The 19,674-nt window shown below is 35.9% G+C and overlaps 1 protein-coding gene across 1 annotated transcript; it reads right to left on the reverse strand.

Moving 5' to 3' along the window:
* Positions 1 to 1,917: 1,917 nt before the first annotated feature.
* Positions 1,918 to 19,674, reverse strand: LOC135694626 (uncharacterized). The gene is made up of 11 exons (XM_089109838.1): positions 19,590 to 19,674; positions 15,282 to 15,872; positions 9,781 to 10,804; positions 8,634 to 9,034; positions 7,883 to 8,039; positions 7,307 to 7,583; positions 6,432 to 6,669; positions 6,069 to 6,213; positions 5,334 to 5,395; positions 4,154 to 5,066; positions 1,918 to 3,270 (listed from the first exon to the last, which is right to left on the reverse strand). Exons 2-11 carry the CDS (start codon positions 15,857 to 15,859, stop codon positions 3,163 to 3,165), a joined length of 3,903 nt encoding a protein of 1,300 aa, XP_088965964.1. The 5' UTR covers positions 15,860 to 15,872; positions 19,590 to 19,674; the 3' UTR covers positions 1,918 to 3,162.

Raw genomic sequence — 19,674 nt, forward strand, 5'->3', positions numbered from 1 at the left:
GTAAAAAATAAGTCATCTATTCTTATGAGTTCCTACAGGCATTTGCGAAATAAGGTTAACAATCTCAACAAAGAGAAACTATTTCTCTAATAAAATGGCTTCTCAAAGAGGCAGTTTAAAGGACTACTGGAGAACCATTAATCAATTGCTCAATAAGAGATCCAAAACAACCAGGGGCGGATCTAAGCAACAATGATTGGGGGATGTTAGACACTTACTTTGATGCCACACCCTTCAGGTCACTGGTAAATTATGGAAACGCCCATTTTTAAAATCCCGTTTTTAACTTTAAGGTAAAGAAGATAAGAAGCAGTGGCTTAGCCAGGTTTATAAGATTGGAGGGGCAAAGAGGAGAAAATTTTTGCTGACCACACCCTTAAGAATTTAGCAAAACACCCCATTTTGCAAAATCGTTTGGAAAAGCTATGGCTTTTTTACGTGGCAATTTCGCTTTAAACAACGTCATATCTGGCTTTTTGTGGCTGACCCCATTCTACAACTGCCTATTTCATTGACAATTCATCCAACGCTTACATTCTGAATTGTGAAAGGCGAGGAAGCACTACGTGTAAAAACTGATTCTCCACAGTTTTAATAAAATATCTAAAAATAACAAACAGGATTCAAATGTTTTAAACTAATTACGTTCTCCTTGGAGCAAAATCCCCGACAAGCATTTCAGAATCCAATTCTTTAAGGATTGAAGCGCTTTAGCATTTTAGTTTCTATTTTATCGTGATCGTCTAAAGAACGTGAAAGACTTTTCTATTTAAATCCTATAACGTGGGATAAATTGTTGAAAATTCTGTAGAGTTATGAGGGAGGGTCTCTGTGCGAGCGAAGCGAGCAGAAAATTTTTGCGACGACGCCCTTCAGATTAGCTTGAAATACATTTCGCACCCCCTACACTTCCCCCCCGCTAGGTCCGTCCCTGAAAACAACAGACATCGACAGCGTAAAAGTAGATAACCATGAGATCAATGAACCAGCTGAAGTCTCCTGAGCTATGAATGATTTTTTTTGAAGTGTCGGTAAAAAGCTCTGAGATAAGATACCGCCGCAACCTAACCCACTTCTGTGTAACGAGTACACGATTAATGAGAACGCTACCAATTTCGAGCTTAATGCCATTGATGCTGCAAATGCCATTAATGATGCTGCAAATGCCTTGATAAAATGAAAAAATCATTTGGATTTAGGTCTAACGGTAAAGCCAGTCATTTTATCAATGTTGCTTTTCCTATAATTTCACAATCTCTTTGCAGTATCCGGAAAATTTCCTGATAGCTGGAAAATTGCAGGTGTTGTGCCTATTTTCAAGAGCGTAACGATCGGTCTAACTATAGACCCATCTCCGTTCTTCCTGTTCTACCCAGGCTGTTTGAAAAACTAGTATATGATCAGTTATATTATCACCTTGATAGAAACAAACATCTGTACATGCATCAGTCGAGTTTCCGAGCTTCGTGGTCGTACACTCGGTCGTAACATGTCTGCTTAAATCCACTCAAGACTGGTACGTTAACATCGATAATAGTAAAGTCAACGCTGTAATATTAATTGATCTAAAAAAGACATTCCACACTGTTGATCATGATATACTCTTAGCTAAAATGCATCATTATTGCATCGAAGGCATGGAACATGATTGGTTCCGTTCCTATCTAAATAATCGTAAGGAGTTCTGCAATGTTAATGGTGTCTCCTCTGAAATTCAGGCTATAGAAATGGGAGTACCACAGGGTTCATGCCTTGGACCTCTCCTCTTTTCATTGTATATAAATGATCTGCCCTTTGCACTGAACAGAACCCATGCTACAATGTATGCTGATGATACAACCACATGTTACGCCTCTGATAATAAGGAGGATTTGAATGCTATTGTCAACGCAGAACTTGCAAGTCTCAATGAATGGCTTCGCGGGGAATAAACTCTCATCGAACGTTATTAAAACTCAAGCAATGATAATTAGCTCAAAACAAAAACTAAGCCATATAAAGAAATCATCATCTGTTAATCCAAGTTTCAACGTACGAAATGATGATATTGGGTTTGTGAACGAAACTAAACATCTTGGCATAATGATTGATGATAACTTTAAATAGGATAGCCAAATCAAGAACATTCAAACTAAGATTTCGCGGGCTCATGGCCTGTTGAAATACGCTAAGCGATATGTGCCAACTAGCACACTAAATAATATGTATAAAGGTATAGTGGAGCCTCATCTTAACTACTGTTGCTCCGTATGGGACTCCTGTGGGACCACCAGATTGGATAAATTACAAAAAATCCAAAATAGGGCAGCGAGAATAGTAACAAACAGTGATTTTGATACATCTGCAGCACCTTTGATTCACGTTTTAGGACGGTTTACAGTCGAGACACTTATTCACAGTGAAACTTCAACTATAGCCTTTAAATGTCTGAACGATCTAGGCCCAGAATACCTTAGTGGGTGCTTTCTAAGCTGTCAGATTGCCATAATCGCGGTCTTCGTAACTCAATGACTGACCTGGTATTACCCCGAATGAGAACATCTTACGGATAAAAATCCTTCGCTTATCGTGGTGCAAAAGTTTGGAATGATCTTGACTAGGAATCAAATTTGGCATCCTCCATCCATTCCTTTAAATCGAGGCTTGAAACTTCTAACATGTCCTTCTTTCCGTTTCTCTTTCTGTCTTCTTACTCTTTTAGCTTGTATTGTATTTTATTTTTATTTTTAATTAAAATAACTCGATATTGTTAGGTATTTTTTCCACAGGGCCAATTGTAAAACAGGTTTCTACACTGAATTGTTACCCTGTTTAGATAAGTTTCTAATGAAATGAAAATGAAATGAAATTAAAACGTTGCCAAGCTAGAGGCCTATACGCCTCGCTCTCGGCGGCCTCGCTCTCGGCAGTCTCGCTCTCGGCGGTCTCGCTCTCGGCGGTCTCGCTCTCGGCGGCCTCGCTCTCGGCAGTCTCGCTCTCGGCGGTCTCGCTCTCGGCGGTCTCGCTCTTGGCAGTCTCGCTCTCGACGGGCTCGCTCTCGACGGGCTCGCTCTCGACGGTCTCGCTCTCGACGGTCTCGCTCTCGGAGGTCTCGCTCTCGGCGGTCTCGCTCTCGGCGGCCCCGCTGTTATGTTCCGAAGATTAGATGCAATGGCTTAGATTTTAATTCTGTTTTAAAATATTGTTTATTTCGTTCCAATCAATGGACTCCGCAGAGCCGCCAATTTCCAGTCCTTCTTCCATATTATCAAGAACAGCATCTGCCTCAGCCTGGGAAAATGAAGGAAAGATTACAAGATTAGTCACAAGGGTTGGAAAAGACTTTTTCACTCACCAAACTAAGCTTTTGTCGGTACAGGGAAAGCCAATAACCCACCCTCACCTGGCTGGGTGACTGAATAAAGTCATTTAAACCACACAATGCGAGTGTTGCAATACTGTTCAGAATATTCGGAATAATTCCGAACATACAATATTCGGAATTAGAACAGCATATGAAAGTATTGACAGGAAAATATCCTCTAACAGGGATAAAGCCTGGCAGTTCGAATTTTTATAAATTTTAGACTGCTCCGGGACACCCCAGTTGGTGACTTTCAAAGTGATATCTTCGTCCAATATTGGCATTAATCTGACATTTTAAAGTTGCTGGAGAGGAGACGTCGAGGTAAAAAAGCTAGCAGCAATTGTGAAGCACTTGAATAAAACTTGGTGGATACAAATATAAATCTGAATTAAATCTGAATAAACAGTTTATTAGATTATTGAATTAATGGTTGAATTCAAGAAAGATCAGGTTGAGCCTCTCTAAGGTGGCTCCAATAAAGTTGCTTCAAGCAAATTAAGAAAATTAATACAGCCACCAGATGAAATGGAATTAATTTATATAAAAAGTCAGGTTGGTGGAAAACGCCAGGTAACAGGAAATCCATGCAAATACAGCGATCGCAGGTTATAAGAACAAACTAAACAGTACCAAAATCATAATACTCAAAAATTTTTATAGCCGGGTGAATCATTGAGATCCATTTTATAAACCAGAATAATGGGCCAATTTATGTGGGACCATGGGTTTTTGTGACATGAAGTAAGCGAGCCTGGCCACCCGTCCGACCCTTGCAACAAACTGAATCAATAAACACTCTTCTCTTACCAGTATCAATTGGGTTTCTAGCATGTCGCCCCCTTCCAATTCATGGTCCAGAAGGCCATACTGCCTCAAAATCCCTTGCACGTCCTCATCACCACCAACTGGACTTTTAGTTCGTTGTCGCTTTTTCATACTAAAATCAACTTCCTCAAGGTTTCCATTGTCATTTAAGATTCCTTCTAGCACTAACTTTTCACTCTCATGCAAATTATCAGAATCCATTGATGCATAGTACATGTTATCGTTATCGTCATAATTGCCATATTTTTTCAACGACTCGCGAACAAGTTTTGCTGTTTTTCTTCGATACATTTCCATACTCTTTTGCGTAACAAATTCCTTTCCCTCTACAGAACGACGCCCTTTCGACCTAGATGTATCAGATGCTGACGCAGGACGATCTGTCAGAGAGCCAAAGTCTAATTTGTAGCCCTTTGAATCCGACCTAGCCGTTGATGAGTATGGATTGAGTTCGAATCCATTTGGATCTAAAAACGATTCATTTTCATTTGATGTGGCTAGCGCTCCAAGATCAATACCCAATTCTTTCAAAAACTGCTCATCTTCAGCTATATCGGAATATTTCCAAGATGGCGATATCTTGTCAAGAATCGCAGTTCCTTCACCTAAGCTTCCTTTCCTTTCAGCAGTTTGACCAGGAAGTGCTTTTTGTATCATGGTAGACCTTTTTGGCCTGGACGTAGCTCCTCGGTAAGACTGTGAAAGTTTGTGCTTGGTAGTTCTCGGGGGAGCATTCCCTGGGTACCTGGCAGTCCGATTTTGTCTCTTTACTGTCACCTCATGAGGTACCGATGCTTTTTCTATGTTCAAAGCATTAGACCTGACAGCCAGAATCTCGTCTAATAGTTGCTGTGCACCGTCAATTCGCTCCTGATATATTACCTCTTTCACTTCCCTATAAAAAATTCAAAATCATTGCATTTTCCGAAATCGAAGTTGAGTTGCTGCCGGCGCCTAAATACACTGAGCCTTAAAGGAGAACTGACACGCAAAAATCAAAATTCTAATTTATTCTCCTATTGTAACTTACATTAAAATATTACACAAGCATGGAAGTATTTTTTGTCAGCTTCAATTCACCACATGCTTCTTGAAAATCGCGCTCGCATAAGAAGATCTCAGGCCCACTTCAAACATAGTAAAAGATAAAAACTTTGCTTACTTTTTCATAGCCTTCTTTTCCTTCGCCAATTTTATGTCCACTGGACGTACAGGGTCGGTATTCTGTAGAAAATCAAAAACTTACATTATCTACGTAGCTTGGGTAGAGGTGGTAAAGAAAAAGGATGTGATATCTCTAGGTTCTATGAATTGGTTAAGTTTTCAATTGTTGTAAAAAGTTAGTTGCTTGGTAAAATCCACTGACGATGGAGTAATAAGGAACAAGGTCTTCTTAATCTTTGTCTTTATCAGTAGCTTTCATTTTCCATGGCCCTCCTACACCCACTCACTCCCACCCCCCAAGTTTTTAAGGTTCGTGTTACCTACAATCTGTATAAATTATTGGAGCGTCTCAATCAAATCTCTCAATTTGTTTCCCGCCAGGTCAATGTTAATCCACATTTCATTTCATTTCAATTGCTTCGTTGCTAACTACACTGCCAGATATACTTCGTTGCCAGATATTTCAAATGCATTTCCATCAGAAGTGATCAGTGTGCAGAAATAATATGCCAATTGCAAGAACCAAACAGAATATGAACCAAGAATTTATTCAAATTTATATATCACCTACAGGAAACAACCCCACATCCTTTGTTTTCAAAAGTTGCATAAAATATGAAATTTGTTTTTGAAAACATAAAATTACATTTTAAGCATACCTAGATACAATACAATAAATTTATACTTTGTTTTCCCCATTCAATGTGTATAAGTTGACAATCAATTGACGTACCTTCGCTTTACTTACAAATGGCCTACTTTCTTTCTGTCTCTTCTCTTCAACTTCCATTAGATACTTCTCGTTTCGCTCGATTCGCTTCTTCTTCATCCAGTCATGCAAAGACTGTCTCTTCTTCTCTATCCTTAATTTCAATTCCCTGAAAAGCAGGTCAACTTTATAGGTTTTATTTGTCGGAATTAGCAAGAGGTGCATAAGATCTTAAGGTGTGCTTGGAAACGAAGTCCATACTCTAACACATTCAATATAAACAAAACATTACCTAAATTTAGCGATATACAACATCAATGCTTTATTTATAGCAAAGTTCTGATTATAATGAATAATACGAATAAAGGGTGCATTGACCAGACGTACATTTCCTTTGCCTTCGCATCTTCTTCTCTTCTTTTCCCAGACATAGTTGGATGCTTGTCGATAATTCGTTGTCTTGCACCGTCTTCCTCAATACCTTCTTCTTTATTGTCAATGTTATTCCCAAGAGAAACATGGCTTTGAATCCCAAGGGAATCTTGGCTTTGATTGGTAGATACCGCCAGCTGTGCCGATTCGTTACAGGAATCCGCTTGAGAATTCTTTGATTGATAGTCATAATCTACAAGCGTCAGAGGAATATAGAAATTAAAGTTATCTTGCAGGTTTTTGTTTTGTTGCAAGATATGCATAAAAATATAATTATACCTTTGTTCTGCACAACAAAACATGAATAGCTCGGTCTAGATGACTTCGAGCTCTTTGCAATAAACCAGACAACTTTAATCTTCGTGTTTAAAGATCCAAACATTATATTGATATATGTAAGGTAAACTAAGTCACTATATAACATGCCAGGGTGTCAAAATCAATCAAAACTATTTTAGTGTTTTATATAACGATGAGATTTCGAGACTGTTTGAAATGTTAATCGGAATATTCTATTTCTAACTTTGACGAAGATTTCATAAATTAGAACATTTAAAAAGACTATCAAGATGAACCAATTTCTACTCTCAATGAAGTTTTTGAATATTGAATGAAGTTTTTCTAACAAATTTGGAAAGATACAGTGTTATGACTGTTGAATTTTCGCGTACATCCTCATCCAAATTTTGCAAATCTGAAAGGAATGCTAATAAGGAAATACTACAAATACAACGATAAAAAGAGTGCTAAGAAGGGAATCCATTGTGGAATACATCGTTATAGAAAGTATAATTTACATAAAGGTAAGGGCTACATAGAAGAATTTATACCATCTTCATTTTCCATCTGCATCTCCCCATCTTCATAACTACTGGCAATCGATTCTTTTGTATCGAGCCCAGCAAATGGGGCGTCTTCTGTCAGCCCTGCTTCAACACGTAAGCTCTCAATTTTCTCTTTTCTTGACTGCACAGCATCTGCGGGTAGGTTTTCCACAATATTACGTATTCCTGATGGAATGTTTTCTTCTTCAAGCGCTGAGACTTTTCGCAACGGCCTCGGCTCTTCTAGAAACCCATGATGTAGTGTATCTACTGTCTGCATCAGCTATCAGAAAAAAACATGGAGTTAGTTCAAGGCTGGAAATCACGCAAGATAAAAATTACATTTAACACCAAGCGATTGTCAACCAATCCCAACAAAGATCGGTTCAGGTAAGTAGAAATTCACATACCCACCCAGACCAACAGAAAAACAATCCTTTCCCAAAAAAAAGGACAGCAGCACATCTAGTCCTTGGTGTTTGCTGTTTCAGGTATTTTAGTAGCATAAAAATCCTATCTCTTGAACTGGCCTTGCTAGTAAACCAATGCATCTAACTAATAAGCAATAAACTTTTTACAAACCATTGCAGAATCCTTCAGCTCTTTCTGCAAGTGCTCGTACAGCTCATCCAAGGCATCCAGCTGCACAGACATATTTCTAAGATTGCTGTGCATTCTGTCCTTTGGTCCAACGGCTAGGATACTGTTTAGCTTGCTTGCTTGGGCTGCTACTTCTGAACTGGTGTTAGAGAAAAGAAACACAAGGATTTATATTAAAGCTGCATTATTTATTAATGTGTGAGAAGGAAGAAACGCAGGATAGGCTGTCCGCCGGATTCTGTGAATCCTGCAATGAGATTTTAAAATGAAAGATATACAGGAACAAAGCAATACGACGACGAGAATCCAATGTCACGAAATAAAATTTTCAAAATGAATTGATCTTATTTTTCCTGGAGTTCGGGTACATTTTCAAGATCAATAGCAAGATTTAAAGAGACAAATTTTGTTTGCATCGAAGATTCTGTACTTATTCGCACTATCGATGCGGGAAAATTTTTATCATTTTGTGATTTTACATTCAGTTACATTAAAAAATTATAAAAAAATCACTTGATTTCACAATTTATGTAGCTTTTAATGCAAAAACAGTATTCTGGTTTCCTAAAGGAATCAACAGGGTGAACCTGCAACGCGATTGACATTTTGATGGGTGAAAGAGCAGGAAGTCTACGTTGCTACAACCTTTCTGTAGGTATAGCATTAACATGGAATTATATGAAAACATTTACCAGATGTTTGTTAATAGTAAAGATTAAAAAGAAAAACTTACGTTCTATCTTTAAATGCTAAAAATGCTTTGTCATTGATGAATTTTGACTTCAAAACCACATGTTCCTTTTCTTCTGAGATCGTGTCTTTCACGACAAGACTCTCGGGTATCTGATGGCCGTCTGATCGAGTTTCTACAGTTTCTTTTTGCACGTATGCTTTGTTAATATCAATCTCTTTACCAACATCAAAACTTTCCTGAAGCATCTCGAGTGGAATGTCTCTGATCATAACATTCTCAACAACTTCATTGACAATCATTATTGGGGATGACGTTCTTGAAATTTCAACAATGTTAATTGGGCGACTAGCCTCTGCGCCGTCGATGCTACTCAACTCAATACACTCATCTTTGACTTTCATTCCAAGAAAGATCTCTGGTGGTGCGTGCACGGGGCGTGACTGCCAAAATATCACAAAAAATTATATTCACATTCATTCACATTCATTACCAGATGCTTTACATAACTTAAAAACAATACTTCTAAAAAAGAGCATGTTGCTTGAACATGTGGTCATTATACTAGGACGAACACCAAAGTGAAATTGCCGAGAACTATAAAACCTTTGTCTTTATTATCTCACGTTCCGTTGGCATATACTGGCGAAATGGTGGTTTACTTGGAATCGCCATGATACAAATCGACCAGTTAAGGGGATAAAATACAATGTTATTTCAAAGACATTTTTGCTTCATCAATAAGGACAACATTTATCACCTTAAAGTAGATGTTACCAGTAAAAAGACAGTATGTGAAAGCGAATTAACAAAAACTATAAATATATAAAAAGGTTTGAGAAGGAATTATATTTCTAGAATCAGCTAAAAAATTATGGCAATCAAATCTACTATATTGTGTTGTTTTGAATAATGGGCATGCTTTTGAATTTCCTTAAAAACAGCTTTAGCCATCTACTTTACAAATGTACCTAGTTTTAGAACGGCTTTTAGAACTGTTGTTGACTGAGAGACTTTGATCTGAAATGATCTTAAAATCGTCTACAAGCATCTTCCTTCTTTCGCTCACATTTATCGCCATCAAGACATGTCAGATTAGATAATCCATACAAGAATAGAAAAGTTAGAGAGCAGATTTTGACTTTAGTTGTTATTTGTAAAAGAATTAAAAAAGATTAGAAACACAAACCTGCACTATTATGGAGCTGTCATATATTGCGTTTTTTGAATTCGTTGGTGAAGCAGTCTTATGGTGATCCAAATCACGTGACATAGATTCCTCTTGCCATTTTCTTTCAACTAAATCCGGCCTCTGTGATTTAACAGATTTCATTAACTTTTCCTGTGCCATGGCCACATCAGAAAAGTCTGTATCTGCTATGTACTGCCAAGGGTATCTTTGCTGTTGAGCTAAATCTAATTCACGTCCATTCTTTTTACCGTCAGTCAAATGCTCTTCTTTAAAAGCTCCTTGATTTTTTAAATTTTCTAACAGCGTGCTTACAACATCATTGTCACTCGTAAAATCCGTTTGTGATGTTTGCTCAATTTTGTCAATGGCAGGCACAGATTCGGAGACTTGGACTCCAATTTCTTTTAAGGAAGCAGCACTGCTTTGAGAAGGATCATTGGTAGACGTTCCTTGCGACAAGAGGATCATTTCTTTCCATGAAAGTCCAGCAGAGGTCTTTGGCTTATCAATTACTAAACATTTTGGAATATTAACATCACTGATTGTTTGGGTACTTGACTCGGTTTTACGTCTTTTTTCCAACATTATCGAGTCTCTTTTATCTTTCAAAGGATATCGTGGTGGAGTTACTTGTACATTACCGGGTCCTTCGTCAAAATTTCGAAGCAAAAGTTCCTCTAAGCTTGTTTGAGGTATCCCACGACACAGAGACTGCCCATCTCTAGATTCTTTGTAAGGATCACCTTTAACCAAAAAAGACTTGTTCTTGAGCATTTTCAGGGCCAAATCTTCCTCCCCAGAAGAGGCACTACTTGCGTCAAACAATGCCGCTTCTTCTAACAAAGCCATCAAATTCATCTTCTTCCGTCGGTTTTTTGTTCTCTTAGGCTCATCCGTAGTTGTTTGTGTACTCTGAGAGACACAAGACTCTTTCCTACTAGCAAAATTTTCGAGTTGCTTGGAAGAAGACAGCGAAACGTTATTTTTCACAGAAGCAACAGGCCTTTTTCTACGCCGTTTTCTGCAAAATATAATATCATTGTTGCAACGCTGTGTCCCTTAATTTAATCACGAATTCCAATAAGAGATTTTCAGAATAGGAACACATTTTTTCTATTCATAAGAACACAATTCAAATCTGCCTTACAGTAAACAATTTAGCATAAATTAGTTCTAAAGTTAAATAGGGAAATGTTGCAGCTGAATTGTTAAATTGCAATAAGGCCTGGCAACATTCTGCCATGAACTCTGAAGCTATTTAATAAATGCCCATGCTTTGGTGAATGCCAAGCTACATTATACAAACAATATTATGCATTGATGAATCTAAAATTAATTCATGTGATAATATAATTCATTTAAAAGGATATTGTGATCCAATAGAGCAACGTAGAACAAAAAAAGATGGAGGAGGAATATGGATAACTTACAAAGAGTCTTGAAGAAAAAAATGTGTTAGAAATAGGAGATGATGAAAATGAACAAGTTTGGTTGAATATCAAATTGGGAAGTGAGGAGACCATCTTTGGGGTTGTGTATGGTAAGCAAGAAACAAGTACACAGAACTTAAATAGATAAAATTGATCATTATTCAATTAAAGCAAAGAATAAACAAAAATCAATCATAGTATAAGGTGACTATAATATGAAAGTGCAGTCCTGGTAATATGAAATTTGGCGGCGTGCTGGTAAGCGCACGCCTTGAAAAGTTTAGGCGTGCGATGGCGTGTGATGACGTGCGATCCATATGGAAACCTTACGATTTTTATGAAGACCTGATGTCATCTTTGTATTAGAATGTGTGTATCACTGTTTGATAAAGCGTATGAGGTTTTCATAAAACCAAAAAAAATTTATGGAATTTTAAAAGAAGTTTCTTGAAAACAAAATGATTTAACAAAATGAATAAAAGTCTTTTAGGCTCTGTTGCCATTTCTCCGTTTCCGTATGAGAACGGATTTGCGTGAATCTGTTTGAGATTTTGAGCTTCGTTAATACGCTCAAAAACGGTGTCATTTGATACCAAACCAAACCGTTATTCAAAAACTTTGTTCAAAGTGGAGTTATCCGAGACGGAATCATTTGAATACGGGTCGTTTTATTTGGAACAGCGAAGACAGAGGCATTCAAAAACGAAGTCATTCAATCTCAGTTTCAAAAAGAAAAGAGCTCGAGCAAAGGATATGAGAACTGATAATAATGGAGTAATAGAAACACCCATGTTATCGTTTTGACCAAAACAGAGTGGCCCGAGGTATATGTTCAAGAAAATACGAAAGGAACGGAGAGAGAGAACGGAGACATACAAAGACGGATAAATGGAAACCGGGCCTAATTTAAACGAAGTAAAGAGTTAAAATGCCTCCGGGGATGCCATCAATATAACCCACACAAATGAAATTGAAAATTACTTAAAAAGATAAACAAGAAATTAAAAGAAACAAATAGAAAAAGAAAAGTAATTCAAAACGTGGATTTGCGCGTGCGATAGAAAGCACGCCTCGGGAGTTTTAGGCGTGTGTGGAGACGTGCGCGTGCGCGTGCCATCGCACGCCTAAAATTACCAGGACTGAAAGTGTGAGATTATATTAAAGGAAATCACAACACAAAACTCCCAGCCGGAAAAAAACTCATTAAAATAATAAATAAGAGAAAGCTTTAGTTACTCAAAAGAAATTATAAATGCCAAGGTGTATGGACACATATTATAACAACAGACACAGAAAACCAAGACAGACAATCAATTCTGGATTATGTAATTGTAAATAAAAAATGCTTACCAAAAATAAAAAACATGCTGATAGACGAGGAAAGAAACTATGTTTTAGAGAGGATTACGAAGAGAAGTATCAAGGAATCTGATCATAATGCTATTATTCTAGACCTTAGCCTAAAAAGTCAAAACCCAGATACCATTATTCCAAAAGAAATTATGAAGTATAAATGGGTAATCACTGATGAATCGCTTCAGAACTTCACAAAACAAACACAGAATGTGACATTTAATGTGGATGAGCAAGAAAATATAAATCAAATCTATTTCAAATGGGAAAAAAGCTAAAAATTGTAATGGAAAAATGTTTGAAAATAAGGATTAATGCTACAAAAAATAATAATAGCTATATTGATAAAGAGCACAGAGATTTGAAAAGGAAGAAAAGAAAATTAAAGAAGAAACTAACAACAGAAATACATGATGGGAATGTAATTAATAGGAATATCACAAAAATAAGAATCAAGACAATTAACAAAAAAATCATTGAAAAAACTAACATAGGAAAATTGAAAAAGCTTAGAACAAAAATGGATAAAATGACTTGGTAAGAAATACTTGGTAAGAAAACTGAGTACCTAACATTAATCATAAATGAACATGGAAAAGAACTTACAGACACTATTGAAATCCTTAAAGAGCATGAATGCTATTTCAAGAAACTATTATCAAGCAGGAAACCAGAAAATAAATACAAGAAACATGTAAGGCTAAAAACAATCCTGTTCAAAAACATTGCAAGAAGACAAGGTGATAGTAGGTCCCCAGAGAATGCACCATTCATGAAATGGGAACTCCAAAATGTTTTAAAAACAAAGAAAAGCCCAGGGTTAGATAATATGTATAATGAATTTTATATGAATTGTGGGATTATGCATTTGAAAAGGGGGTTACACCAAAAACATGGAAAAAATCAATAGTTAAAATATACAAGAGAAAAGGTAAAAGGAGAAAAATAAACTGGCAAGGAATATTTCTAACTATCAATATCAGCAAAATCTTTGAAAAGTTAATACTAAAAAGGCTAAGGAAAAATACAGAAAATGGCTTTCAGAGGCTGCTGCTGGTGGGAGAAAGGGAAGATCCACCCAAGATCACCTATTTGTGTGGCAAGCAGTGACTGATTACTACAAATACATTAAATGTGGTATCAATTTAGTGTTCCTTGATCTAGAAAAAGCTTTTGACAAATTATGTTTGAAATCATGTTTACTAGATTTATAAAAAAGTGGAGTAGAAAAAAAATACCTAAAGAGTATCTATGAATTGAACAAAGAAGACTGTGTACAAATAAATACACCATGTGGCATTTCTCAGGACATTGAAATAGGTGAGAATCGTAAACAAAGCACCATATTAGTAGCCCTGATATGTGCAAATCACATTGATAAAGTAATGGAACCTATAATTAAAAAGAGACTAGGAATACGATATGGAAGGATGGTTATCCCACCTCTATTGTATCAAGCTGATATTATGTTTGCACTATTCCAATAGAGAAAATGCAACAAATGTTGAACATAGCAGAAGAATTTCGATAACAAAGTCTAGCAAACTTTAACCTTGATAAGAGTGAAAGAATGAAAATGAATTTTAAAAACAAACAGAGTAAAGACCAAGGTAAGAAACCAACGCTTAATGAGGCAGCCCTAAAAGAGGTGAGCAAATATAAATACCTAAGAGATATAGAAAATAACAGAGGAACAGTAGAGGAATGCATTAATAGCAGGAAAAATTAAGCAAAGGCAATCATTAATGAAATAAAATTCTTAATCAGCCAACCAGCATTCAAAAAACAAAGCATGGAAATAAGCATAACATTGATTGAAAGTGTACTTATCTCTAAAATCTTATATGGGTGTGAAACATGGACTTATATGAACAAAAAATCTTAAAAATCCTGAAAAATATACAAAAAGATGCGACAGCTCTGACTACTTCAATACCAAAATCAACACCCTATATGAATGTGGACTTATGCAAATGGCTTATCAAATAAAACTACGAAGACTTATAAAACTATGTACCTACATAAACTAATAAACATGAAAGAAACAGGTTTAACAAAACAGGTATACCAAGAACAAAAGCACCTGAACCTAAGAAATTGTTGGTATGATGAAATAACGAATGACTTGATTGAACTAAATATACAATACTCAGAAAAACAAATTTCAGATCTATCAAGAAAAGATTGGAAAAAAATAGTAAAAAGCAAAATGATCATAAAGAGGATAGAGCAGCAAGTAAAGAATAGCGATAAAACAAAGATGAGGCTCATTAAAAAAGGCAATTTTGAAATAAAGAATACCTAAAACATAAAACAGGACCAACGCTACTAAAATTGAAACTAAACATGACCGATTTAACAGATAATCACAAAGAAGAATATGATAATATTAGTTGAAGAAGGTGTGGGTTACATGAACAAAACATGGAACACTTATGGCAATGCAAAAAATTCAAAAGACACGTTCCAGAAATGGAACAAATTCTAAAAAGCAACACAAACTAGGCCTGATAGAAATCGAGAAATTGGTTGAACTTTTTCAAACTTAAGTGAAAATTAGCCTGTGGTACTATACTGTACATGTTGTATTTCCTAGCAGTTCTGTCTTTGAGTTACAGTAACTGCTCCGTAACAGAGATTTGGCAAGCTCTTATTATTATTATCATTATTATTTAGCTTTGCTTCAAGAATCATACATTTTAATTTTAACCATACCGTTTCAATGGCTTGCTTCCAGGCATTCTTCCCATATTTTGAGATGCATCAATTTCAATGTTGCTTGGCTCCCTTACTCTTGATTGGATGACATTGTAAGGGAGATTCAACTTGGTATGGTGTTCTTTCAAATGCTTTGAACCAGTTGAGATGATATCATTAACTTGCTTCACGGGAATCTGAATCAACTGAGGGATTTCAAGAGCCCTGTCATCTCTGACTGGAATTTCAACCAGTGAAATCTGTTCCTTGACTGCTGGCTTCTTTAACAACGGAAAATGGTACAATCTTGCATGGAAACAATGTTCCCTATTGGGATGTTGACTAGAAGTAGAAATTGTATTCTGGGGCAGTTTTAGCAGGGGAATGCTATGAGGTGTAGTCTTAGAAACCCCTGGGATAATTATAAGTTTTGGGCTCATGTCATTAGGAGGTTTTATCTGGGCTGATAACAATTGAAAGGGTTTAGCAGATGGTGCTTTTAGGATTGCAGAATTTGAACTGGCATTAGGTGGAGCATTTTCCTTTACCAATTCAGGTAATTTGAGCAGCTGCATTCCTTTAATTGAAGCCATCATCTGTTTTTCTATCCTAGAAAAGAATGGACAAAACTTGAAAGAATGCATTTATAAAAAGGATCAAAATACTTTATTGCAAAGAAATTGTTATAGCATAGAAGATAAAGTAAAACAAAATTGAATAAAAGAAAACCTTACAGTACAAAATTTCACACATAAAAATAAAAAAAACAATTCAAGTTACTGTTTAAGTGTAATACACAAATCAAGCTAGTTTGGTACAACAAAAGATGATAGAGCAGTTCTAGGTATGAAATAGCAATACCTAAAAATGAATCGAATGTTCAAAGGTTTAATAAGATAAACAGCATAAAAGTTTTAAAACAGATACACATGAGATAATGACATTGTATAGAAAACTTGAGGTTAAACCCATGTTAAGAAGCTGATATAAAGCTTCAGGACTACACATAGCTCCCAAGTTACACACTATCCCCGGGTCAGCCCACATAAACTCCTTTAAACCCGCTGATCCGCATGGCACTTAAAATCATAAATTATAGCGATACAGTTATATAAGCCTACGATAGTAGAATGTTAGCTCGAAAGCTGACTTGCCATATGCACGAAGGTATATAGATAAATATATATATATATATATACCTGACCCCCCAGTGACTTCTAAAAAGTTGGGAGCTATGCTACATTTACAAAATGTTATTCTCTGTGATGGAAAAAATCTGTTATAATTCAATACTGCAACTAAACTGACTCTTCAACCACTTTCAAAAGAAACAGTTAGTTAAAAAACACTTTCTTGGTTCTGGGAATACCCCCTTGCTCATTTTACTTTTTACTTAAAAAATTAAGTCAAGTTTTATTTGCTTCAATATATTTACTTGATTCGGTAGGAGCTTTGACATAAGTTTCACTTGTAATCTGACATAGATTTTAAAGTAAACTAAAATTAAATTTTAAAAGAAAGAGAGGAAACGAAAAAAGAGCTAATTTTTGCTTTTGCTTGCATTTTGCAAAATTTTGTCTGAGATCACTCCTTGTTCTAAAAAACACTAAACCCCAGATCTCATACTACAATGGCCTTCTATTTGTACAGAGACACTAACGCTTGGGGTTTGAAACGAAAACAGTTATTAGGCAAATCACGTTATTTCATGGATATCAATCAAAAAGGAGGCTACTTTTGTTTGTTATAATGGTTTCCTTTGTGGCATATAAAGCCATGCATGTTGACGAAAGCAGTATTATTAATGGTACTGAAAAAGTTCTTAAACTGCCAATAACTTATAATACTATAACACTTACACTTACGTTCCAAAAGTATTGGGACAGCTTCAAAATTTCGAAGACATTATATGCAATAAATTTGAAAAGATGCTATAAAAATATGTTGTCATTAAACAAATACAGCAGCTATCTTCATGAAACTTTTGCAAGATATTATTAATGTTTTGAAGCCTTGTTTGTAAGCCAAAAAATTTAAAAAAGGATCAACCATCAAAATTTTTTAGGCCTTGAGACCTAAACATTGAAGTTTTTAAAAATAAAGAGCTAAGTTACTTATAAATAGGGGTTTGTTCAATGGAGCATCTTCATTCTGGTTACAGCAAGGCTTGTCATCAGGAATTGGAAGGCTCTTACTCTAAAGAGTAAGAGTAGCATTATGAAGAGAAACTGAACATAGTCCAGTTGGAAGGGGAGTGCACCAGAGATGCCTAATATTATTTCTTAACTAAATCTTTACAAAATTCTTAAAAAAGGGAAAGATAATTCAAAGAGGGTTTTACAGTGGATTTTACAGAGGGTTTTACAGGGGTTTTACAGTGGAAGTTTGGCAACCAGGTTTGGAATTTTCTAACAATCAAGCAATGCTAGCAGTTTGAGAGACTGACATCCAGAGTTGTTAACTATGGCATTGAAACAGTGCAAGTATGTAGGATTGAGACCAAAAGGAAGGACACCAAGGTGTTAATAGTTGATAGATGGGTGGGACATATGAAGATTCTCTGGTAAATGTTATAAGGTTGAGCATATGACAGAACTTGAGAAAACCTTCTGAGCAACAATTGCTGGTGAATGATCATAACAGAAGAATTGCTTTAATAAACAGGGGATAATATCAGGCCTTGCCTGGAAGGGCACAGACGCCTAAAGTGCACCTTAGAGAAGCCATGGAGAGTAATTTAATGAGCATCTGAAAATGTAAAACGAAAATGTAAAATTTTGTTATTAAATAATGTTGATCAGACTTAAACCATCTTTTCAAATGAATGCAATATTATGATCTATAAGATTTGTGCAAGAGTTTATACCACTGGTATTTTGATGAAATTTTATACTCGATCCTACATCAAGTATTAAAAAACGAAATAATATTTGAAAATGCATTGTTTCAGTTTGGACACCAAACACTTGATTTCCTTTCATTATGAAGAAATGCGAACGTTTGAAAATATGTGTGTGGAGATATCACCTGAGACCTGTTCACATGATACTGTATAGAAATCAATACCACACAATATCATACCAAGAGCCCTAGTTTGTGGTGCTATGGGAGCTCTATCTCCAAATCAATACCAAAAAGAGCCGATTTCTACTTTTGCTAGGTAGCAACTATTTGCACTCCTCCCAAAGATGCTCTCAAGGCAATTGTATTCAGATGTGTGAAATAGAGCGTCTCAACATTCTTAGGATCTCGTTTTATGAAGCACCTTGATTTTGCTTAGAGCTAAACCTGTAATTTCAGGTGTAATTTCAGGTGAAATTAATCAGGCAAAATATTAGTATGTATATATATATTTGTTTTATTGAATTTATTTTGAATTACATTAGATTCTCGGCGCCGTTTTGCTTTGTTCCTGAATTTTATCTCTGTAATTTCAGGCCTTCCGAAGGGGACAGAGAGGGTGTTAGAATGGAGGATATTACTTTGTGGAGCAGAAGTATAGTCATTAAAAATGAACATACAAAGAGGTAGAAAAAAGCATACTATGGTTATGGATCTGACTTATGATGATGCTCAGGACTAATCAAAGAGGATATATAAGGAAAGCACCCTGCTTAGAGCAAGGCTTAAGAGATCTAACATAAACGCCATTAAGTTTAGATCAAGCAATGGGATCAGCATGCTATTACACATAACAATCAGTTGAAAATGGAAAAGTAACAGAGAAAAAACCATGAAAATGATCAATGGCATTGGACAGCTGAAATTAGTAGCTGAGAATAATGAAAACCTTCTTTTGGCAGTTCACTGCAATCTTTCAAAGTACTGACAAAGTTAGTAGCCTCAATTCCTTTGCCCATAAGTATAACATTGACAAGAATTAAAATGACAATGCAGGAGATGGGAAAATCTAATAAAACGAAGAGCAATTCCGACAATTCTTGAATAATTTAAATACACACTGGTACATAATTGCTTGTTTAAAAAGAGTACTCACAGTAGGAATGTACAAAAAGCGAAAAAGCAGTAATTGCCAATGATGGAGTGAACATTAGCCTAAAGTTTTGTCTCCTAGCAAATGAAAAGTCCAAACAACTCCAGCAGACGTGTAAACATTGTTGAGAAAATAGCCTTCAGAGATAAACGCTATTCATTGAAATAACAGCAAAGAAACTGGATGTGTCCTGTAAATAATTATTTGCTAACTTTCTACGCCAGAAACAAACTTAAAATCTTTATGGCCAAAGTGATTTTCGGACACAAAAAAACACCTTCTACATCCGATTAAAAAGCTATTCCTATTTGGATTCTAGAAGAATTGCTCACCCAAAATGGTCATCAAAACCTTTCACTTCTTTCCAGGCATCCTTAAACAACCTTCGAGAAATATTTGACTGTTTGGAATGTTGAA

Source organism: Rhopilema esculentum, chromosome 8, assembly GCF_057945365.1.
Source record: "Rhopilema esculentum isolate cy_ngs chromosome 8, ASM5794536v1, whole genome shotgun sequence".
NCBI lineage: Eukaryota > Metazoa > Cnidaria > Scyphozoa > Rhizostomeae > Rhizostomatidae > Rhopilema > Rhopilema esculentum.

Excerpts from the sequence above, each read along its gene's own strand:
- LOC135694626 (XM_089109838.1), bottom strand. The coding sequence starts at position 15,859 with ATGATGGCTTCAATTAAAGGAATGCAGCTGCTCAAATTACCTGAATTG. Across the intron at positions 10,805-15,281 it reads GGAAGCAAGCCATTGAAACG|AAAACGGCGTAGAAAAAGGC; the intron begins GTATGGTTAAAA and ends TATATTTTGCAG. Across the intron at positions 3,271-4,153 it reads TAGAAACCCAATTGATACTG|GCTGAGGCAGATGCTGTTCT; the intron begins GTAAGAGAAGAG and ends TCATTTTCCCAG.